Here is a 25,267-nt window from a genome sequence, read left to right as displayed (position 1 = left end):
ACCAGTAATTTTGCACAGTATGAAATCTCCTGCCTTCACAGCACATGGCTGGGCTTGTGGCTTTCACAGACTTCTCTTGTAGAAGCCCCATGACTCAGAAGTGGGACAAACCCCCACATTTCATTAAAGAAACGGGAGGATTTAGCAGCAGTGGGCCCAGTTACATCTCCACAATGAAAGCCATGCCCTGCAAGGTGGGAGGTGCTGACACGCACACACTTCACTGCTGTCCTAAAAAGTGACCCATTTCATCTGCCAGCGCCTGCTCCTGGGCCCCAGAGTGTCCTCAATGGTCAGCCCCTCCCCTTGGGTCTGTGGCTGAGCTGTGGGTAATTCTGCACCTTTCTTAATGCTTCTAAAATTCCCATGGAGATATCATGTTACAGTTACTGCAGCTACCAGAGATCTGGAGAGGGACTTGGGACAAGGGCGTGGAGTGATAGGACAAGGGATAATGGCTTTAAACTGAAAAATGAGAGATTTATATTAGATATAAGAAAGAAATTTTACACTGTGAGGGTGGTGAGGCACTGGGAGAGGTTTCTCAGAGAAGTTGTGACTGTTCCATCCCTGGAAGAATTCAAGGCCAGGTTGGAAGGGGCTTGGAGCAACCTGGGATAGTGATGGTGTCCACTCATGTCCATGGCAGGGGGGTTGGAATGAGATGAGCTTTAAGGTCCCTTCCAACATAGGCCACTCTTTGATTCCAAGACAATGAATCCCAGAACTGACCAAAATGGAAGAAAATATATTTTAGGTAGAAGATAATTAAAGGAACAGCAGATTTGATTCATATTCAATTAGAACTAATTTAAACATGATTCTGGCTAAGAATGACCCAAGCAAAACAGGAAAAAAAATTAACACATGAATCTGGAGTCAAGGAAATAGAACAAAAGGGACTTAAATAGTAGCAAAGAAGCAAAAATAGTAAGAGAGATGAAAAATCAATAGGTTTGGTTCTCCTTTCCCTTGTATTGTTTGCAATAATATAAAAATGATGAAATAGATCTATTTCTATTGGAGATTCTCCTCAGTAAGTGTGGGTCAGTCAGTTTATTGAATTTAAAGAAGTTTAACACAGTAAGACACAGATGAATGGAATTTCAGAAAGATGAAGAAATGTGGAATGGTAGCAGGAGACCAAAGGCAGGAATTCCCTTTGCAGGAATTTCTTACTGTTCAATAAGACTCCAAAAAGCAGGAAACTGGTATCTGACCCTGTGTGCTACATTTATTTTCCAAATGCATTATTCAGCATTTTTCCTTGAGAAGCCACAGACTGTGTTGCCACACATGTGCTGGGTGGAGAATCCAGATATGAATGTGCACTGTACATGAAAAAATAAATTCCAGTGTCTCTTAAATATCATACACCTGCTAAGAAGGTTAAGTCTGTCATGACTCACTGGTTGTTTCACATATTCTTTTTAACAAGATATTTCTAGAGGCAACTGTAAGAATGAACAGCTCACTGCTTATTTTTGGTGAAGGAAAAAAAGTATTTGTAACTGGATTTTTTTAGAAAAAAAGTGCAAGATGTTTAGGAGTCGTGAACAATGTATTAATTTTGTACCACCTGGTCTATTTTAGCATTAAAACCTTGCCTTTCCCTGAGCACATGTTAGGAATAATTCTGTTGTCATTACCCTTTCAGTGACATCCAGACAACTTGCACTGTGACATTAATAAAAAGAGACACATTTAGTTGTACCTACCTTTGCACACTCTTGCCCAATTAAATTTGACTCAGTGCCTTCTAGATTTTAATAACTACCCAGTTATTAGCAAGAACTTAACCACTGACAAACCCCTACTTACACTACTAATCAAGGACACATGTAGGACAGAAAGTGGGCAGGCTGACCCTACTCATGCCTGCCACACCAACAGGGCTGCAGTTTTCCAAATAATAACTTAGCTCCCCTTTGATCCCCTGGAATGAAACCAAATCTCAGCAAGGAATCCACTAGAATCTTCACAAGTAAAATATCTGTGAGAACATAAAACATACATATGGTGTATCTTATTAAAAATATTCCACCGTGTCAGTAGTTCCTATAATGGAGTCAACGCTTAAACAATGGTTTTAGAGAAATATCTTTGATTTGGAAACACAATTAGAACAAAAGGCATGAGGATGGTTTACAAAGAGTTGGGTCAATTGAAGTAATGTATTGTCATTCTTCTTCCTTCATATTTCCAAGACACCTCACACCCATAAATGTTAATGGAAGAAATGGAAGATAGTTTTGTGTTCCCCTATACCCATGCCTACAGAAGAGAACTAGCATTGTTAACAGATTTTATTTCTCTCTGATATATCCCAGTGACTAATTTATAGATCAAGAAGCAATATTTATAATTCTACTGATGAAAATCTGCACCAAATGCCAAAATCTGTCACAGTCCACTAATGAATCTGCTTTGGACTACTGCTTTGGGAATTCCTTATGTCACTAATAAATTAAAAAAAAAAAAAAAAGTTTTAGTCCACTTTTTGTTTTCAGCCTCCTTTGAGCTTCATCAGAAGCAAAAGCTCACTCCTCTTATGCATGCCAACTCCTACTGGGATTTGAGCTAGCTGTGTTTTCAAATATCTACCTTTCTGTGGATGAATATTGCAGGGAAAAAATTGCCAGATTTTAGTATATATTCAACACAAACACCATGTAATACCTTGAAAACACACTTGTCCCCCTAAGATGCAAGCTCAGATTTAGTCACCAAGTGCCAAGACTCAACTCTTCAGAAGAAACAACTGAGCCTGTAGCAGATACAGACTCATAAATCTGAAGTGACAGAAAGAAGCAGATTACTTTTTAGAAGAAGGTTTTGAAAGTAGTCACTCCTACTTATTTTCAGGTGCATTTCCTTCACATATCTGGGGGGAAGCAGCCCTAAACCTCCCAGATTTGAATAGATTCCACTCAATCTACCACAGAATGGCATCTTGAAAACCCAGCAGTCTTTGATGGCCCACCATAAATACAGTGAGATTAATTTCCCCAGACTTTTTAGCACCAGCATCCAGTGTTATACATGTAGTAAATATGTATAAATAACTATATATATATAATTATTTATACGTATATTATAAATAACTATAATTTATTTTATTGGGTGGGATATATCCACCTAATAAAATAAATTACAGTTATTTATGTGGGTGCTGATAAATCATACAGCTTTTAAAGCCTGGAGTGTCAGGCAAAAGCTTTGTATTTCAAAGCTTTGTAACCCACAAGAGGATGGAGGCTTTCCATCTCTACTAGGAGCCATCAGAGGCAACTGGACTGATTGATGGTTGGTGTCAGGATTTATTTTTTTGAAGCATCAGATGATGCCATCTGCTTCTGGTGGACATTTCTTTAACCCTGAGGATGTTTAATACTTAAGCAGACATAGCCAGATTCTTGCCCAAAAGCATCGACTACCTGAGTGCTCTGCTTCCCAGGCACTTCTCAAGAAAGGCTGGATAATGGGGAATACAAATGGCTAAAATTGCTTTGGGACACACAGAGTGTTCAGGTAGCTGGCATGGAAATGATGCAGGGAGAAGCTGGGAATGTGCTGGGGTTTATCTGCCTCCCTTGGAGGTTTGAGCTCAGCAGCATCACACCAAATATTCCCACTGCCAGATGAGTAGGAGCAAGAAGGACAGCAGTGACATGCTGACAGTTGTTCTGACACCACTTTCTTTGTATCCCCAGCTGAGCTTATTGATGGATTCTGGGCTGCCCTCCTGCAGAGCCACATGTGACTCAGGAGAGGAAACTCGCCTCCCTTACATAAGTGCCCGAGCTGATGAGACAGACTCAAACGACACTTCCACTCCTCACTAAGGATCCCTTGGGCTCCCTGGCTTCTTCTGGACCCTCAAACTCTCCTTGTTGCCAGTATTTCCTAGCTCTCATTATGGCTCCTGCAGCTTTCTGATCAATCCTCCTCCTCCCTGGTGCCCCATGTGCCCTTCGCTTGCTGCTTTGCAGATTTTGTCTGTCCTGACGATGACTGCTCCTGACGTGCCTATTCCTGCCTGTTTATCTGCTGGCCCTCTCAGCTGATGTAACCAAAACACAAATGCAGATTTCCAGAATGTTGGGAGCTGCTGAAAGAGCAGATAAGGTGAACAGCATCATCCAGGATGTGAGCAATGGGGTGCAGAGAGAGGGGAGGGAAGGGAGTGTTTCTGTGAGACTTGGGACAACCTGAGCTCTCTTCAAATCTCCTGTGGCTTCCCTGCTCCTTGCAAAAAGCTGTTTTTCCACAGGTTTCACATAGTTGCACTTTATCCTCTCTTCCTTCCATTGTGCAAGAAGTGGAACCTATGGACCCCAAGGAGAGTATGTGCTTAGAGGCAGAAGTACAACATATAAAGCTTGAGGACACTGCAGACCTCTACTGTGATTCAAAAATTAAAAATCTAAACCATAAATGTTGTAATTTGGGCTGTAATACCTTCTTCCCAAACTTGCTTTAATTTCCAGCAAGCAGATCTAACCTACTTTGATTTGCAATTAGAAGGCACACAATATTTTAAAATTGCACTTCATTTCTATTAATAATTAGATTCAATACAAATACTACATATTCCTCCAAGGAGATTAACCTTTATTCACACGGTGGACGTCCTCAGTGGCCCCCATGAGTAAGTCATGTTTGTCATTAAATGCAAAAATAATTACTTGATTCATGGCAGCAAGTCTTGCTGGAACCCTTGAGTGAAACATTTCTCTAGGGATAGACAGTAAAACCCACAAAAATGGGGCTTTGGTATTCTATATTTGTATATAATTTGAAAAGAAAATAAGGAGATAGCTGGAAGAGGGCTATCATATGTCATCAGAGTTCCATTTGCATTCATTTCTTGGCAAAGTTTGTCTGAATTAAAGAGGCCTTGTACTTTTTGGGGTAAAATAGCCCTTCATCACCCTTTAAAAAGTTTTATAGTCTTGAAATTCCGTGGTTTAATGCTTCCTGTCTTTTAAAAGCGTTGGGGTTTTGATGTATCTTCCCTCAGTGACAGCCCTATCATGTCAGGCAGAAATACAAATCTCCATCTGAAGACCACCTTTGACCATCCTAATGTTTTGGTTGTCTGAGCTCTTGAAATGTAAAATCGTAATCCACTTTTACCCAGGCCTGTAAGATGCTATTTTGCTATTACTTCTGGTTTTACCACAAGGGATAATGATAGTTCTCTGTACCCATTTCATTTAAACAAAGAGAAAATCTGACATTACCATAAGCCTCTTTCAAGCCCAGACGTGATCTGCTGAGAAATCTGCAGTGATGGAGAAGCATCAGCATTGAGTGAGACAGGACTTTATGGATACTCCTACACTAATAAATTAAATGTGTTCAGGGATATTTTCTGGCACCGAGGGCAAATGCAAAAGAACATCTCAATCTGTGTTATTAAACTTCTTCATACTCTGCACTGATCACAATATTCCAGCTGGGATAGACCTGCACAGCTCCCATACAGCTGATGGATTCCCACAGGGTGGGCTACCAGTTCTCCTTCACAGGTGGCCACACAGACTCACTCTTACGTTCCTCATTTAGAGATTGTGGTGCTCAATTATTGAAACTCAGTAATTAATTCTAGAAAAGGGTTTATACAGAAGCAAAGCCCCTGTGTTGAAGACGATGCAATCCAAATATAAGCCCTGTCTCACACATTTCAGCACTACACATTGCTGCTGCACAAGCACACACAAAGCTGCCTCTTTTGTGTTTTTTTATCTGTTTTCTTCATTCTAAACATTGAACTAAAGGCAACTTTAGCAAACAAAACAAAAAAAAAGTATTAGACAGATACATGGGACCCAGTGACACCTTATATTGCTTAGGCTCTGTTATTTAGGAAAGTAATTCAGGGCAGGGAATTGCTGTGAATTTCTTCTCATAGATTAAGCTTCACATAAAGCTGTAGCCATTTCTCTTCCCCACCCAAACAATCCTCCCAATCCCAAATCTCTCTCTTGCACATCTGTCAGGCCAGGATCTGTGCTAATTGACCCTTCATCTTTCTTGCCTTTCTCCTCCTTCTAAGCCATTATTCCCATCCAGGTTGCATTGGTGGTGCTCAGGACAATGTTCTCATGGTCAGAAGGGAGACTCTTGTAAATGAACAGGATGAAGTGGAAGCACCCAGAAGTTCTGCATTGCTCCCATTCATAGAATCATCTCCTGCCTTGGGTTGGAAGGGACCTTAAAAATCACCTGTTTTCAACCCCTCTGCACTGGGCATAGAACCTTCCAGTAGACCAGGCTGGTCAAAACCCTGTAACTTGATTTTTCTTTCTTGCCCAGCTGCAGAACTGTGTCTGTCAGAACAGCTCTGGTAACACATTTTATCAACAGATTTTGTCTGTTCAAGAGGGAAATGGGGGTGAATGACTCCTAATGAGGTTCTGTTGTCTGACCAGCTTGAAAATCCATTGATTTTAACCTGATGGAGCTTTGGTGGGACTTTCCCAGAACACCTCTTCAAGTATCCTTTCCTATATGGAATTGTAGAAAAGGCATGTAGGCAGCACAAACCTCTTCCATCCAAGAATGTGACATTTCCATATTTCTACCTGTCTCACGAGCCAAATTATAACAGAAAAAACATCCATAAATACTTCCTGAGATGTGGAAGCAGAAGAGAAAGACAAGTTTCAGCCACATTTGACTTTTCAGAGAAAAGTTTCCACTGAGTTTAACCAAAGTGGTCACTTCAAATCTCATCCAAACCCTGCTGAGCAGCTCTGCTGCCAGGCACTGAAATTACCATAGGAAAAAACAGGACCAGAAGGTCCTCTTGGGTCAACATATCAAGCCACATGGGGATTTCTACAGCTGTTTGCCTCCTAGGATGTCAGGGACAGAAATACGTAGTTTTAGGGGCTATTCAGCCTGATATATTTAGATTTTTTGGGTGGTAAGATATTTTATGACTTCACAGACTCCATTAACCAGATCTGACTATAAAGGCACCTCCATGTAATTATTTCAGATGCAGATGTTCACAGTGACTGATACATATGCTCTCAAGCATTTTCTGCTGGTAAGCTACTGGATCATAACATAAATATTTTAACAGGGCTGAGTGCATGACCTTACACTTTATATTTCATAATTCCATGCATCATGCATTAATTCAATAATGGTTATGCAATCCTGCCTACAGGACAGTGTGATACCCTAGAAATTGGTTGTGATTTCTACCTTAGTGTTCTCAAAAAATGTCATCAGTATTTTTCTGAGTGAATGGACAGCAGGGAAAAAAAAAAGAAAAAGGCTGGGACTGATCCTAAAGGAGGAATTCCATTCTTATATTCTGCTTTTAAGGAAAATTCTTAAGGTATCACTTTCCTGGTTGCAGACCCTACATGCTCACATGCTTGTGGCTCCAGCAATGCAAGAACCACCAAGGAAATGCAGCAGTGATTTGCCAGCTTGTGGTGGGTTGGGGAACAGGGGTGGATGTGCCATGGATGAGCTGGGATGTGTGAATGGGACAGAGGTGAGGGAACAGCAGCCCAGAACTCAGCCCTGAGGGCCAGTTAATGCACTGCAGCTCTGTGGGTTGAACACTTAGAGATGCTTTTTGGCTCCTGCAGCCCAGCTGGAGCAGGAGCAGAGAGAGCGAGCGCATTTCAGGCTGTCCCTCCCTTGGTGGCACGTCAGGAGAGGCTGGCAGGATCCATCCTTCACCCTGGTGGCCACCAGAGGGTAAAAGTGTGGCTTGGCCAGCGTATGTCACACACACCCAGTGAGACTGGGAGGTTGTGCTGCCCGTGATGGAAGTGTCACTTTTATTCATGCACGTTGTTAGCACCCTGTCACAGACATATTTTCTGAAAAATCCTTCTGCTAGGATTTTTCTCCTGAGAAGCTGAGAGGCCTCAGAAACGAAATGTAAACAATGATTATCTGATTGCTTGGAATATGGTCTGGAGGTTCCTTGCCAACAGGTGCATCTTTGACTGTTTCCATGTGGATTGTTTCTACTTGATGACCAATCAACAGGTCCAGCTGTGTCAGGACTCTGCTCAGTCACAGGATTTTACTATTCATTCTTTTCTAGCCTTCTGATGTCTCCTTTCTCTTTTCTTTAGTATAGTTCTAATATATCATTCTCTTTTAATATAATATATATCATAAAATAATCGATCAGCCTTCTGAAATGTGCAGCCAAGATTCTCATCTCTTCCCTCATCCTGGGGACCCACAAACACCACCACAGCACCCAGCACACACACAGCTGTCCCCTGAGAAGTGGCTGGTGTCACATTGACTCTGGCCAGAGCAGGGGGCACCAGGGCCTGCCTCCTGTCCCTAATTCTCCTACATCATCTCAATAATTCCTATCTTGGTGATTTTCCTTGTTCACCTCAGTAACATAAGTATACATTAAAAACATGTTAAGCCCTTTTCAAAACTTAACAAAAAGCGTAATTATTCACTTAGCTATTTCAGAAGCTCTCTCTTACAAATGAGGAAGAAATTCTTATCATCTGTCTGGTTTGGCTTTACCTTCTAAAGCAGCCTCAGTGACTCTAATATGCCACCTGGCAGTAGGAGCACAGCTTTATTGTGCAAAAAGCAGTAACACTGCACATCATTTTCCAACTATATTGTAAAGTTTAGCTCCTTGAAGATGATTCACTCACCAGCTGACCAGCCTTAAATATAGTTTCGTGTGGCATTTCACACAAATTGTCCCAGACATTTTCAGGATATATGAATACAACCCAAAGACTAAGGATATACTAAAATTCCTTTCAACAACTGGACTGCTCTATAACACAGTGTTGCCCAGGGCACTTACTAAGTTTCCTGGCTCTTCACCATTCCTTTGAATTTTCGTGTTAGTGAGGCTGGATAAGACCTGCAAACCAATCACTGAACCTACCACAGAATTGCAGTGGCTGTAACAATTTCAACACCAGTTTGCAGACTTTACAGGAGTTCAGGTGCAAGTTTGCTCCACAATCCTCAGACTTGCAGTTGGGAAAGAGACCACAGACATCACCATAAGGCAGATGTGACAGATAAAAGTATTTAATTTAGATGCATGTACAGATATGCTACACCAAGATTTTCTCCAAGCCTCCAGATACCATGGAAGAATTTAGAGTCCAAATGAGATACAGCCTCAGGATAATATTCTTTATCAGAACTGACTCCTGAAACTCAGAGGATGAAAAAGGATCTCAACAAGTTAAAAGAGAGACTTTGCTGGCACGGATGGCAATGGAGTTACAGGTAAAAGTTTTTGCACATGAGTATTTTTACTTGAAAGGGCTTGTGGTGCTTTTAAGCTACCAGAACTTTTGGGTCTGGTGATGTTATGAGAGTGAGTTGGTGAGTTCAATCCACTCTTACTGAAGAAAGCAACAATTTTTATGGTGCCAGAGGTGTAAGATGACCTCCTCTCTACCTGCTAATCGACATCATGAAATCCCCATGTTGGCACTGGATGAGTCTCATGATTCACAATCTGCTGTTCTTTCACTTATATATAATTTCCTTCTTTTTTTTTCTATGAGGAATTATTCCTCTTTATCAGTCTTTGCCACATCCTTACGGAACTGTTGGCTGAAAAGAGTAAAGCTAGCGATTTTCTCTTTCAGCTGACCAATAACTTCAGCTTCTCCATGCAGAGTTTTTCAATATCTTTTTACATCTGGGACAGTCTCTTTTTTTGAGCTCTGAAGGTTAAATATACGTAGATAATGTTAATGCAGTCTCTGCTGAGACAGATTTCATACTTAGCAGAACTTGTGCACACTAATGAGTGTTAATATCTAAGGGTATCAGATGTTGCTAATTCACATCTTTTAATAATCCATGAATATTTCAAATGTTAACATTTTCCCCAGAATTAAACACATATTATTTCCAGCTTTCATAATCATACACAGAACACATTGCTTAATGGCAGGGGGAAATTAACTTTCTAGAGCTCAGGCTAAACTCTCCTAAAAGATATAATAAATAATGGGTTTTTTCCTAAATAAAGAAAGTAATATTCTGCCCCTGCTCTTCTAATCAAATGTAATTAAAAAAAATTTATAGAAATGGTAAGTCATAGAAAAAAATGTAAATAATTTCTCACTTTCTGAGTAATTACAGTTTAGTCTTTAGACTTTTATTTTAAAAAACCCCTTAAAAATATACTTTGCTTTTGCAATCGATATTTTCATGTGAAAATAACTGTTAAAATTTAAGGTAATGTAAACAAAGCAACACACTTTGCTTTTTTACAAGCGTTTTCAAGAACTTTTCTACCCCAGCAGCCGAGTACCAAAATATTGGGTACTTAAAAGCAAAACAACCAATAAAAGCAAACAACTTTTCTTTTTTTTCTTTTCTTTTTTTTCCTACAGCAGCATCTACTATTAAATAACTCACTATATAAACAGTAAGGCCATTAGAGCCACAATGTCAAAGATGCTCTGTAAGCTGAACAGGCAAAACATTTCCACAATGACTGAAAGCCAGCAAAGCGCTCCTTAAGATGTCAACAGGGAAATATAACTCAGTCTTAATAGGTTCAGAGCTTATGTAAGCCATGCTTATGGGATAGTCTATTAAAAAACCAGCAAGTGAGCCAGTGACATTACTGTAAACAAAACCTGCAGTTTCCTAAAACATGTAGGCTAAGGACATTCAAAACTCCTCTCAAAGACACTGTGCTGTGATATGGTGTGTGTGTTCTGGGCCAGAAGTGAAGGGAAATATAAATATATAAAATTGAAAGGAAAAATAAATATTCCAAAACAGGGATAGTTGAAGTGATACTCACACCTGCACAGAAAAGAGATCAGGAAATCCTTCAGCCCCATGAACAGCATAAAATATAAAATCACTGTGATCAACCTATGTACCTTTCTTCTAGGAAAACATCTGCTCTTCTGAAAAAACCCAGCAAGTCCTCATTTCCAACTAGCCAACTAGTAAGGCAACTTTGGGATAGGAGCAAATCTGTCTTGGTGACAACTCGGTTCATTGAATTAAAATTGTAGAGCAATGTGAGATTTGCCACTTCTGGATTAAGAAACGGTACATTTGCACATGCCCACCAGGAAAGGAAGAAAACAAAAAACCCAAAACATCTTGAGAACTCACCACCAGGTTTCCTATCACCATGACCAACAAGAAGACGAGAAGGCACAGTGGCTGCCCAGCTACTTCCATGCAGTCCCACATGGTCTCGATCCACTCTCCACACAAAATTCGGAAGATGATGAGGAACGAGTGGAAGAAGTCGTTCATGTGCCACCGTGGCAGGTTGCCAGTGGTGCTTATCTTCTTCACATTGTCCAGGTAGCTTTTCCCAAAAAGCTGCATTCCTACCACGGCAAAGATGAAGACGATGATGGCCAGCACGAGAGTGAGGTTGCCGAGGGCACCCACTGAGTTTCCAATGATTTTAATGAGCGTATTTAAGGTCGGCCAGGACTTTGCCAACTTGAAGACTCTCAGCTGTGAACAGAACATAAACAACAGTGTCAGCTCACAGAAGCATCAGCCATTTCAGACAATGAATTATTCAAGTGAGTAAAACGTGAAAGATGTTAAATGCCGCAGTGCGTGTGGTACAAGGTGATTTTAGCCATACTTCCTGTTAACCTCATTACTTCTATTAATAAAACATCACTTAGGCTTCTCAGATGAGAATTAAGTTTTCCTGAGCTATGCTCTGCCTGGTTAGATAGACATGGTTTTAATGGCACATTCCCCCACTGGTGGGGAAAGGATGGCAGAAGGACATCTATTTCTTAGTATTTTCTTTTGTGTTGCTTTTCCTCCTCAAAATAAACATCCTGGCAGGCATCTGGAGGGAGGGATTTCAGGTTTGGTCCCACAATGAGAGAAGGGATTCCTCTGTGCTTCAGAGCAAGTCTCAGTCAGATGTTATTAGCTGTTAGCTCCCAGGGTGAAAATCACCTCTGTGCTGAGGATCCCGCAGTCTGTGCACAGCCCACGGCCCACTTAAGACCTATTTTAAGGATGTAAATGGTGCCTAGCCCTTGTGCTGTGTTTTCAACTGAAGGTCTAAATTAAGCCCTATTGAAGCAGGATTGCTCCAAAAAACTGGAGGGAGACAGGAGAGTGATGGAAAATTTACGCTTTTGAGCAATGCAGAGAATTTTTGGGAAAAAAACAAATATTTTCTTCTGGTAAATGTAACCATAAGGACTTATTTTCCGATCTTAAAAATTTTGAAGCCATATCATGGCCAGAATAATTAGCATGGACATCCTGGTACATGAAGTGCAACACAAATGTCAAGCTGGCAAGGAAAGTACTTTTCTGTTCCAGAATGTCGCCAGCCTCTCATTAATAGGACACCACTGTCCCCTGCTTAACAAAGGAGCTGACAGCTCAGGAGTTCCCGTGAAAGACAGATGCTATGTTATGCTGATCAGTTCTAGAAAAAAAAACAACAACCTCTCTCTGAATAATTAAAAAAAAATTCATTTTCTTTTGACAACATCTAAAAGAACAGTGGCATGTTTATAACATAATTTAGGAATAACAGCTCCTAAAACAACAAGTTATCAGCTCTTGCATTTCTTGGGCTATCAATTTTCTACTGTCTGTGCTAACAGGTGCACAGGTATAAAATGGCAGATCTTTATTACAAATTGGAATTCAAATATTTTAAGTGTGCTGCAAGTACCTGGCACAGCTAGAAAGAATCAAATTATGTTCTCATTTACCCTGATGTAAATCTGGAACAATTCCATTTATCCCACAGTAATTAGTGTCACATACTGTTCACCAGCTTGCAGCAATTATAGGCAGATGCATTTTTAAGAAAATATGTTGCATTCATGTCAGAGTTTATATGTAATTAAAAAAAGATGGTTAAGAACAGAATAAGACCATTACCAGTCGAAAGGAGCGCAAAACTGACAGGTTTCCCATGCTGGACAAACCCAGTTCCATCAGGCTTAGAATAACAATTATGCTGTCAAAAATATTCCAGCCCTGTTGGAAATAGTAGTAGGGGTCAAGGGCAATTACTTTGAAGATCATTTCTGCTGTAAAAATCCCAGTGAAGACCTGCAGAAAGAAAATATGAAGTCAAACAAACCTTTTAAGCACAACTCCTTGGTTGTGGAGTTTCCACTGTCACAGGTAAACCCAGCAGAAAGTCACACACATTCAAACAAATACTTGCTTTTTTTGTGGCTGACTCTTTATCTGTATTACAATTTTGTCTAGTCTTTTCACAATAATACCTGGTACTGCTGTAAACTTATAATGACATCTGACTTCAGGATCTGGATTGGAACATACATTTCTATCTCCTTCCATCATCTGAATAATCATAGTAGTTAAAAAAAAAAAGAAAAAAAGGTATAAAAGTGTCTTTTATAAGGGTTAAATCTATATATTTCAGTGGAGAAAGCTAAGTGAATGGAGAGTGTTAAGAGCTGTTTGTGTTGCAGTGTATCTGGTGTTTAATCCCTTTTTATTTTGTTCTTATTATCAATAGAAGGGCAATGCACGCCTCCAGTTATTCTGAGGTTATTGCTGGCAGCAAAGACGATTAGAAACTCTAATTTGAGTCTTGGTGAGTTTGTTTTGTTTTTTTTTTTTTTACAAATAGTCACAGCAATTTTCTTCTCATTGCATCTTGGGAACACATTGGTTATTTATGACCCAGTTCAAATGTCATATGGTGGAGCTTCTAATTGGAACATTTTTCTTTAAAACAACATATAAATATACCTATGAGGCAGAGGGAGCAGGGAAAGGAAGGCTGCTGACAGCAAATTCACTTTTAATAGATTCCTGTAAAGCATCCCAGAGAATCAGATTTTGTACTTTTGCGTGTCCTGCTTAAGTAATGTTTTAAATGCATAGTGCAATGCTACAATCAACTTAAAATGACAAAATGTGGGCACCAAGTTTGTCATATAATGTTTTATTTTAATGTCACATCCTAGTACAAGCTGCACAGAGCTTTGTGTTTCTGGAAAATTCTGGAATTTCTGAAACAGAAATAGATACATTTGCAGAAATGGATATCTTTAAAATTAAAATACACGTTTTTTTGTGAAACAATCAGCAGTAATGCACTTTGTTGGTTAAAATAGAGGGGGAAATCCAGAGGTCACGTATCACTAATATACAGACAAAGAGAAATGTTTTCCTTCCAAGAAGTTGAATATTTGCAACATTAGCCCAGCAAAACTGATCAACTCTGAGCAACAGAGATGAAACACCCACTAAGACATGAAAGGCAAACAGTAAAATCATGCAATTATGATATTAAAAAATAAAAATAAATTATCATAGCCTGAATTTGAGGAGTGCTTGGCTTTGCTCTGTAATGCTTCAGGAATTAATTGTTCCAAGTTGCCATTTTACACAATTCCTTATGGAAAATACCTTCTGTTTCCCCTCAGGAAAATGATATCTTGGATTGCAGCAATACCTTGGGATGGAGCAACTTCCCATCACCACCTCATATCAAGAACACAGCAAACAACCTGTCTCATATTTCTAATTAGCAAAGAACTTCTGAGTCACAGGGGTTAGAGATACCAAAGATTCCCACCATAATGCTCAAATTTTTCCTGGGACAGAGAGCAAGACAAAACTGGATGTCTGTGAAATTCTATCCAGGGGACTGCCTCAAAAAAAACTACAAGACCACGCTGCACACATTATGCAACCCTCTTGCTGAGAAAATGACTCAGGAGGATCACTTTCTTTGCCTGAATCATTTTAATCAATAGCCTTCTGAGAAGGAAATGTCACAGCAAGGCAGCAAAATGTCTGAGCCTTCCTGAAGGCATCAGCAGTTATGTGTGTGTGTATGTACCAGCCACAAATTCCACACAGCACCTGCTCCACTGCACCTGCACAAGGGGCTGGGTGCTTCTTGTGATAAAGGCTGGAAAGAAAACAAACAGCTTAACATCCCACTGGTGCTAAATATGACACTGCTGATGTGGAGCACTTTGTCTCAAAAAAAAAAACCAAACCAAACCCTTTTATCTGTCATTTCAGCCATTTAGGCTTTAATGTTGCATAATGGTACCTCAGCTTCTAAAGGAAAACAGAAATTGAGGGAGTTCTTGCCCTCTCCACTCATTTTTAAGTGGTAGCACTGTGTGGGCAGATGAACTCTGTACACATGCTCAGCTGGCCTTCTGATCCTGTTTGAAAATGTTCATCCCTGTAAGGGATGAGCTAAAGGGGCCTGAAAGTAGCAGATGCTGAATGAAGTAGATGGACAATCCCAGCAGGAGAGCCTCAGTGACTGGCAGACCCAGAGAAAGAAAATCCATATTCCATTTTTCTTCTCTCATTTCTCTCAGAAACATTTGCTCAGAGTAAAAAAAAAAAATAAAAAAAGCCAAATACCTGCCCTGTTTAATATTTCCCCTGTTTAATGCTAGCATAATCACTCAAAGAGGGTTAGATGTAATGGGAAGACAGCCAGCCAGCCAGTGTGGGGGCAGAGGGGGGGCTGCCAGTCTGCAGCTCAGGGGATGCAGTCACCTGGCAGCCTGCCCTGGAGCTGGGACTCCCTTCCCTTTCACAGGGAATTGCAAAAAATGTCAATTTTCATTACAAATGACTTTGCAAAATCTTCCACGAAATGGAGTTACCTTTCTCTGACCTGCTCTGCTCACAATTAATCCAGTTATGCAGGGGTTTAGTAAAGCTGGTGAGGGTGAGCTGAGACAGGCTGGGCTCTCACAAACCCAGACTCCTGGGATCTCAGGAGAAGAGGAGCCCCAAGCCATCAGCCTGCTACATAAAATGCAGGCAGGCTGTTTTGCTTACTTTACACTTTAGCACAAGGAAGAGAAATAGCTCTAGGCAGTGCTAAGAAACACACAGTGAGATTTTTCTTCTCTTTTTTTTTGGGCAAAATTTTGCAAAATTTGCTTTGTAAAATTTCTCTCTCTGGAAAAGGAAAAAAAAAAAAAAAAGGCATCTCTCTGCAAAATATCCCTGTTTGCAAAAATTCCTGTCTCTACTGAGTGTCTAATTTCCTGATGGCACCTGGCACAGCCCTGCTCAGCCCTGGCAGGTCTACAGGAGCTGTGCTGGCAGGAGGGGAGCCAAGGGCTAAAGTTTCACTGCCTGTGGTCTGCAAAGGGGGAAGCTGATCTGCCAAAAGCAGAGTGAGGAGCAGACACCTTGACTATCCCAAGAGCCAGAGAGGGAAGTGGAGGCTTTGCCACCTGCTTTGATGGTTGCAGAGGAATTTTTTCAAGTCATCTTAGAAGGCCACAAATTGTTGAGCAACAACAAGGAATGTTGGCTGCAAAGTGAAGCTGGGTACAGTCCTGTAAGATGATTTCCAAGCTGTCCTTATCTACTGCTTTCTGCAGAGGGCAAGAGCATGGCTTTGGAGCAGGAGAGACCCAAACAGATTTCTGCTTAGCACAGCAACAGAAGGAGATTTTCCAAGACACATCAGCTGAAAAGCTGGAGACAGGTCCCACAGCCTAGGGGAATAACCTCAACCTGCCCATGGAAGGCCAGAGCTAGAAGTAACAAGGACCAGGGTAAAGAAAAAAAATCTATATGTTATATCCCATATTCTAGGACTGATACAAAATGCCTGCTTATTCCTACTACCCACTCAAACCTGCCAGAATGAGAAGCTTCTCACTAAAGGCAGGTGCCACACCTGCAGTGTCTCTGTGTGCTCCCACTGTGGTCAATGGCTACTGCAGTCACAGCCCTGCAGGCCACTGTTCACCTTATCCAAAAGTAAATGTCACTGCAACATCACATTGATGGGGCTTGGAACTGTCCATTACTTTCCACTGACGTTAAAAGGAGACAAAGACAACTGGCACAGACTCCTACACTGTAAATACCTCAAATTAGGTGACATTAATCCAGCTTTGAGATACTGCAGCCTCTGTTTTTACAGAAATAAAGGGCCTTGTTAAGCTCTGCTGTGAGCTCCTCAAATGCAAACTTAGCAGCATCCACTTTCCAGATTCTCCAGATCACTTTTGCTCCTATAGGATATCTCTGCTGCTGCCATTACATTTTAGGGGCAATCCCACCAGGCCATAGCTAGGTGGCTGTGCCTTTTCTAATTCAGACTCTTCTACAATTAAAAGGATTCTAAACATTAAGTCTGAAAACAGTAACACATGGCAACTTTTAAACATAACTCAAAGAAAGATGATTAAAGAGAAAGACTCCATTTTGTTGTAACTGCAGAATTTTAGTGGCCCCCTGGGTCACAAATTGTATCACACTGCCCTTGGAAAGGCTTTTCTGCTGTCCCTGCAGCTTGACTGTGGACTGTCCCTCTGCTTTGCTTTGGACAAGTGTGGTCTCTGCTTGCTTTGCATCTCTACACCCCCCTGCTCTGGTTTGCACATTAAATCTCCTCTCAAAGCACTGGCTGTGCTTTGCTCCCTGTCCCCTCTGCTCCAGGGTTTTCACAGGACCCAGCACATGTAGAAGATGCACAACAACACCTTCTAGCATAGATATCAACCCATGATCAAACACAACTCCATTCCCCTCCAAGATCTTGCCTTGCTTTTTTTTTTTTTCTGTAAGTTTCTGTTTTAACATAAAAGCCACTATTAGTCACCAAGAACTTCTGCCTTATGGGTGCTTTACCAGCAAACCTGAATAAAGCTCATTAACCTTTCTCTTATTTCCTTAAACAGATATCTATCAGGAAGAGCCCAAAACCATGGCTTTAATGGTTACTAATAACATCAGAATATGTTAGCTTGATAAAAATAGACACTTGTTCCTCATTCAGTTCTCTTCAGAAAGAGGTGGCTGTGAGGACTTGCTTGACAAAGGCAAAGCAATGCTGGCAGTTATCAAAGTGGGACATTCCCATGGCCAAAACTTTAAAAAGCAGGAAATTGACCCCTCAGGTGGCACTTCAAGTTCAGGCTGACTTACCAAATTGCCTATGTAGAGCATGTGCTCAAACTCCTTGGTCATCTTGTAGTGCTCCAGGGCCATGAAGAGCGTGTTCAGCACAATGCACAGGGTGATGGTGAGGTCAGTAAACGGGTCCATGACCACAAACTTGACAAATTTCTTGATTAAAAGCCAAAGTGGGCAGCAATCCCAAATGAGGAATTTAACAGCAAAGTGGTTCCAGCAGGGAGGACATTTCTGGTGTGATTCCTCAAGCTCTAAGTCACAAGCAGCAAAGTCACAGTCAATTCACACTGAGTTATACGACAAGGGAACACTTAAAATTACTCATTACACAGAGGAAGGCCCACAAATTACCCCAAACTTTTTTCAAAGATAAAAATATTCCTGTCCTAACAGGCTGGCAAATTACACACTTTGGGGTTTTAGCCAGTTGACCTGCACTTAGCAGACAGTGACCTGTTCTGAAAGTACAAACCTTTTAAAAGTGTCATAGGCAAAAAGTGAGAATCACACTAAATATGTGAAGTCTAGTATTATATATAGGCTTGGATTCTTACTCTATTTTCCATTTTGCCAATTTCAAATGGATAAGAACACACTATCTTCATTTAACTTAGATTGGAATATCTAATTTTCATTCCCTGCTCACATTTTCAAAGTATCTTAAATAATACCTTTTAAAGTAGATAAGAGATGAAAGAGCTTAAATCCAATATTTAAAGCTTATTTAAGTACTTGAGAACCAGAGTATCACTAGCTGTCAACAGAGTTTCTGTCCTTGATGTGCAATCCAAAACAGCATTAAATACCTGATTTTTCTGAAAAGCCCACTGAAAAAATCAGGGAGCACAGTTTCAAAATGCTACTAAAAATGTGCTTTTTAAAAGTGGTCTTAAAATATTGCCTGTAATACCACTTTTACGTGCTCATTTTACCTATGCAAAAAGAACTGAAATAGCTTCATATAATTTGTGTTAAATCGTGAAAAAAAGAAAAGTCCAAAAAGAGACAGTTAATGGCTAAATGACAATGAACAGCAGAATTGCTTAATGCCTTCCTTTTCTGATTCCTTTATGGGCATGGAATGCTGTATTATGGTTTTAGTCTATATAATTAGAAGCTGCACTGATAACAGGAAAACTTCAGCCAAGGCTGTTATTTCAATCAGTTCATAAACAGCCTCCTCTCCCAAGGCAGGAAGCATTTGGGACAAGGAGAAATGGCCCCAAGCTGTGCCAGGGGAGTTTCAGACTGGATATTGGGAAAAAAAAATCTCTTCACTGAAGGAGTGGTTAAGCACAGATGGAGTCCCCATCCCTGGAAATGTTCAAAAACTGAGTGGATGTGGCACTTTGCAATATGGTTTGGTGGGCATGGGGGTATTCAGTCAAAGGTTGGATTTGCTGATCTTGGAGAATTTTTCCTCAGATTCTCTGAATGTTTACCCACTTTTCTTCAAAGGACAACAGAACTGTGGTATTAGGTGTCTTCCATCAAGCTTTCAAAATACCCTATGGTGTCCTACCTGCAGAGGTTTTGCACACACGTCTACACTGCTCTGAGACCTTTGGGAAATCAAATTGCTCCCAAGAAATTACTCTTTCCAGCCTCCAAAGAGAGGGTTTACAGGTAAACCCTAAAATTATTTGAGAACCATGGATTTCAATGCAATTTTTTTTTAAATTTGCCTCTGAAAGCAATAAAGGGTTTAGGGCAGTCAATTCCTTAAGGATCTAATTTTCCAGGGTAAATCTAGAACACATGGATCTATATCCTTATTCTTCACGACATAAGCCCCTTTAAGTCCAGGTTGCTGCTAAAAGGGCTGGTTTCACACTCTTCAGCCTCAGCCACATGTTATTTCTCTGTCCTTTTGCTAGCTTTTGTGCTCCTGGACCTTCTGAGTGAGCTGGTTCTGCTTGTTGATCTAGCTGAAAACCAATCACACAAAGTGCAGGAACACAGGGAAGGAGCAGGGTATGACTGTTGTCTTTTGGCAGTGATGTGGCATTAAAATGGTTTAAATCAATTAATAATCCACACCCTTTCCCAGTAAATATGATATTTGGAAAACACAAGATATTTAATTTTCTTTCTAATATCTGCAAAAGAAAAAGTAAAATTAGCCGCTGTTTTTTCTGCTACTGTAAAAATGATCAGAAAAATACAACCAGTATTGTGATGGTTTTCCTCTTATTTTTAAATTTAAACAGAAATAGGTCCTTTCTTGTCTGCAAGGCTTTGTAATGTCTGGGAAAAACAGACAGTTGTTGACTGCCCAAGAGCTAAGAGCAAAAACCAAATAAGTAAAGGGGAAGGGATTTCTGGTCTGGCTGTTTCAAGGTTTGGCACAAATCTTACAGCCATGAATATGGTTAAATCCTGTGATATATTTTATTCTGATCTGACATTCCTTGTTAACAAGTACTCAGTTTCAATGACTAATCAAAGTCTGGGAGTTAGGAAATCTTTAATAGGGATTCTTCTCCACAGAATCTTAGAATCATTTAGGTTGGAAAAGACATTTAAGATCACTGATTCAGTTGTTATCCCTTGACTGCCAAATTCAACACTAAACCACATTCCTGAGTGCCATGTCCTCTGAGTTATCCTAGCCTGGATGGTCTCTATCTCTGTGGTATAAAGGAATAGAAAAATACAATTAAATAAACAAGAACTCCAGAAGTCCAAACCTTTTAGGCATTCTTAACACATTACAAAGAGCAAATCAGTCACAAAGCTAATTGCTAAAAACCCCACAGAAAACAAATAAAACCCTTGCAGAGTACATTAAACACTGGAATACACCAAAGCAATTATTTCCCTATTTAGATCACAGCTCTTTATTCATTCAAACACAAATATATCTTCTGGCCACAATACTGCTGAATATAACCATGCGGAGGGCAAAAAGCTGAGGAAGAGGAAGGGCTTTGTGGTTTCACACTGGGCAATGTCCAGGTCCTGTCTGTAAGGTGAGTCCCTGTGCATCAGTCATACAGAGAATCCACAATTTCCCTTGCTACCATGTTCTTGACTGACATTTCTCTGTGCTCTTACGTGCTACCTCCTCTCTCATCCCTGTTTGTGCAAGAGACATGAGAAATTGTAGGAAGCCCTTTCATGCTACAAGTCAAAAGATTGGGAATGTGGGGGTCTTGCTCTGAGTTGTCCTGCTGTCAATAAATTTGCAAGAGGAACATGCAAAGTTCCTGCCTGTGGAAACCCAGAGGAGGAAAATTCTCCTGCAGCTCGTGAGAAGAGCAGTTCTTGAGAAATATTGGAAAAAGTTGTTGAGAAATATTTGTGTGGTTAAAGCATCCTTTGAGCATCCTCAAATTTTGTGGTGGGACTCAACACACACCACACTGCAGTGTCCCTGTTGTGAGAGACTTAGAGACTTTGGGACTTTCCTCCCTGACAATTTGGAGGTTCTGCACGTGCCAGGCTTCCATCAGCCCCAGAGAGATGAGGCACCAGCACATGTACAGTCAGTCACCCAAAACCAGGCTGGTGCTCTGCTACCCTGCACTCCAGCGAGCCCTGTGCCCATCTAACACCACAACAGCACAAAATCTTAAATCTTACAGCTCCAATTCTAACTATATGGCATTTTCTCTGGATTTTTACAAGTCCATGGGTAAGATAAGGATTGTGCTGCCTCTGTTATAGGGATTGCAATAACAACCCTTTGTGCCTTCTTTCAAAACGATATCAGGGCATTTTGTGTCACTTTTTCCCTGCCTTTTAACACAGAGATGATTTTGAGCTGGGAAACTGAGGAGGTCTCTTACCTTCCAGGGCACTGGTGATGATGCTGACAGCACTCACTGCCCTCTGTCTCTGAAAGGGCTCCTCTGAGTGGTCCACTGAGGGCCGGTGGGGCATTAAAAGCTGTTTCTTGCTTGCCTCGTCCGAGGGGGAGGTCTGTTCAAAGGAACACACTGGATCAGCACAGTAAATCCAAGGCAGACACTTGGGCAGAAATTTCAAAACTGCCTAAGCGTTAATTTTGTCATCTGAAGAGTCTAAAGCTCACTGACTTCTGAGTTAGAGGCATGCTGGTGGGGCACAGTTTTGAAAATGGCACTTCGAGCAATTTTGGAGAATTTGCTCTGCCCTTCACCTTCATGTAAGCTGTGGGTGAAAATAAAGGAAGGCTTACAATGCCAGAGGAATAGCAGTGCTACATTTCCATGCTCTTTTCTTGTGAAAGAAGGCCTGCTTAATTACATTAATTAATCCATTATTTCTGAAATGTGTTAAGTATTTAATTATACAGCTAGAAAAGGAAAAGGGCGTGGGTAACAGCTCCATTGCAGACCTCTGATATCACACCAAACAAACTGACTCCCCAACACATGTTTTTCCTTGTTCTGAAACACTGCCAAATCTCAGGAACATATTGTCATTGTGGTGATCTTTGGTGTTATGGATTCTGAAGCTCCATAATTAGGGGAGAGACTTCGCTTTCTTTTTCTCAGGAAAAAATAAATAACCTAACCCTTGTTCTCATGTTTCTCAAGGAAAAAAAAAATCCCAAAGAAATCAAATACCAGAAAAACAGAACTCCCAAACTGTCTTTGTTTAATGTCTCATTTTAAATTAGTTTTATGCTTGTTGTAGGCTTGGGTTTCTGAAGTCAGACAGAAATACAGTATAGCTGACGACACACACTGCATGAAACACTTCATTTTGTCAGCTCATAGGAGCAAGATGTTAAGGCTTTTATTATTACAAGCTCCTACTTCATATAGAGAACAAATCCCACTTGGTTTACTCCTCCAGATCCCACACAAGTGGAAAGAAAAGTGTTTGAGGTGCAAGAATCTGGAAAAGCCAGGTTTAATATCATTCTCTGTAAAAGACCTCCTGGTTGAGACCCTCAGTTTCCCAAAATAAATGTTTAACAGCCCCTGCCCTGGTCATCAATCATCCAGACACTGTATAACAAGACAGGTGTAGAAGGATGGATCCTAATGGCTCTTGTGTTATAGCTCAAGGAAACAGGAAATAAGAAGAAATCCCTACAAAGATGAGAACCTCTGGTTTATTCAGATATCAGAGTAGCTGCTTTAGTTTTCTCCATGGAAAAATGAGCTACAGGAATTAGATTCAGTCTTCTGGATCTTCTCATCACTTGGGTCTGAAATAGCCCTGACCCCCTGATCAGCACCTGGAATGCCAACTGAGGTGTGCCAAAAGCAGCAGCTCCACATCTCTGCTGTTTGTGCCCAGGAACCCAGGAGCTCTCCTTTTCACCATTTCTCTACCAAAAATGCTCTTCAAGAAAGGCAATTCCACGAGAAAAGCAAGAAACAAAGGTGCTGAAGCTCTATGAGCTGCCTTTCTGGACTGTGACCTCTTCAGGGCAGGGGATATCCCCAGCAAAGGGCAAAGATGTTTGGCCACTGGTTGACCGTGACAATGATAACCAGGATGCTGGTCCCAGGTCACTTCAAGCACTGCAGTAAAAACACCAATCACTGCAAGGCCAGAGAAGAGTAAGGACTTTGAAAGCAAGAACTTAAAACATCAGCTGGGCCAGAAAAGCAGTGATGCTCCAAAATGGCCTTTACTTCCCCTGTAAAATGTCCTTTTAAAGAAAAACTCAACTGAATCTGCTCATTGCCCATTGAGTTACTGACTAAGTCAGCTCAAAAGGAAAGTTATAATCAGAAACTCTTCAAAGAGAGTTGTGCACAACTAGAAACACTCTCTCCTTGGCTTAGGAGCCAGGGAATACCAGGAATAGTGTTTCAGATGCATTAGTTTGCTTGATTTCCTTCACCTCAAAAACATCCAATAAAAACCAATGAAACAACAAATGTTTTATTGATGAAGAAAGCATCTACAAAATTGCATAATCATTCACAGCAGTTTGGAATACATAACAAATATATGGTACCAAAAAGAAAGAGCTAGACAGGGTGAAGAAAAACAGGAGGGAGACAATTTTTTAAGGTAGAATAAATTTAAACAAAGAAGAAAGGAAAAGCAAAGAAAAAGAGGAAAAAAACCCCAAACCACAAGTTTGGTGAACCATAAGAAAAACTCAAATTTCAAACCTCTGTGGATTATTTCAGTCTTTTTTAAGCTTTAATATCTCCCATCCTATCTGACCTAAAGCATAGGATGTACTAGTAACATGTCATCAGACAACCTCATTCCCAAGAGTCCTGTGTCTGAAAGTCACCTTTTATTCACAAGTGCAAAGCAGTAGAAACCCAAAGGAAAAACATTCAGAGGTTCATTCTTCCTACTTTTTAAAATTTATTTAATTGAACCAAGCCCCTGTTCTCTGCCAGCCCCCTGGCACCAGGCACACAGCAGAGACACAGATGACACAGTGGGTGGCAGGCAGTGCCACTGGGCAAAGATTTGCCAACAGAGCAGTAAATCCAGCACGTAGACACTTTCCCACTTACTAGGAAGAATTTTTCCAGGAAAGAAAGTTTCCATCCAGGTGAATTGCTTAAAATTACTAAAGCTGCTTAAGGAAGGTCATAAGCTTTTACCATATGTAAAGAATAGTTGTGTGTGGGTTTGGGTTTATACTATTTTTATTTATTTTAGAACAGAGATGGCTGATAGTCACACAAGGAACTGGCAGCTTTTGTGCAGTGAGACAGAAACAATTCCAGGAACTGGACAAGCAGGCAGCATAAAGGCTATTATCATCTCTAAGAGAACACACACAGACACAGTTTCTCATTGTATTTATATTTCTATAGAAATTAAGCATAAAATAACAGCAGTCCTCACAGTTATGCAAGGAGTGTCCCTAGGATCCAGATGAGAAATCACAGTGGAGTTAAACATAGGCACCTCCAGCAGGAAAAGATTATTTCTGTTGCCCCCTGATGAACTGGAAAAGTTCCTCCTTTGGATTAGCTAAATTCTATAGAGACAAATATTTTTTCCAGTAATTTAGATGTAGAGGATGCAAAACAGAGATATTTTCTTCTCACTGCCTACAGTTTTGAACTATGTCAAAACAATTATGTGAAGATGGGCTTAAGCATAGCAGCATTTTTAAAGACCATTTTTGGGAACCAGGACAGGTTTAATTTTCCTTGTACACTTCAAAATTTTTCAAGCAGAAAAAGGTGAGCAAGCCACACCATGAGCAATGGACCCAGTAATGCACCAGCACAAATATTTAATGAAATTGGAGGTGGCCATAATAGAGCACAGCATTAAAAAGAAACCACTTGATTTTGAGGATGCCTGACTATTTAAAGAGTTGCACCTTAAACTAAAGCAGTTTGAAATATTTGTACCAAATCAGAGTGATTTACACTTAGAATGTACAAAAGCAAAGTTTGAAACGAGCAGAAGCCAGAGCTGTGGT

The 25,267-nt window shown here is 40.5% G+C and overlaps 1 protein-coding gene across 1 annotated transcript in view; it reads right to left on the bottom strand.

The window, feature by feature from the left end:
- The window catches only part of LOC118701655 (sodium channel protein type 5 subunit alpha-like), a 217,710-nt gene that overhangs the window by 85,904 nt on the left and 106,539 nt on the right, over window positions 1-25,267 (bottom strand). Inside the window, exons 13-16 of the mRNA XM_054515743.1 lie at window positions 21,708-21,840; window positions 17,929-18,167; window positions 12,901-13,074; window positions 11,131-11,487 (exon numbers count right to left, since the gene is read on the bottom strand). Coding sequence (XP_054371718.1) covers window positions 11,131-11,487; window positions 12,901-13,074; window positions 17,929-18,167; window positions 21,708-21,840 — 903 coding nt within the window. The remainder of the gene's footprint in view (window positions 1-11,130; window positions 11,488-12,900; window positions 13,075-17,928; window positions 18,168-21,707; window positions 21,841-25,267) is intronic.

The sequence above is a fragment of the Molothrus ater genome, chromosome 1 (assembly GCF_012460135.2).
Source record: "Molothrus ater isolate BHLD 08-10-18 breed brown headed cowbird chromosome 1, BPBGC_Mater_1.1, whole genome shotgun sequence".
Lineage (NCBI taxonomy): Eukaryota > Metazoa > Chordata > Aves > Passeriformes > Icteridae > Molothrus > Molothrus ater.
This window is presented reverse-complemented; position numbering and strand designations above follow the sequence as displayed.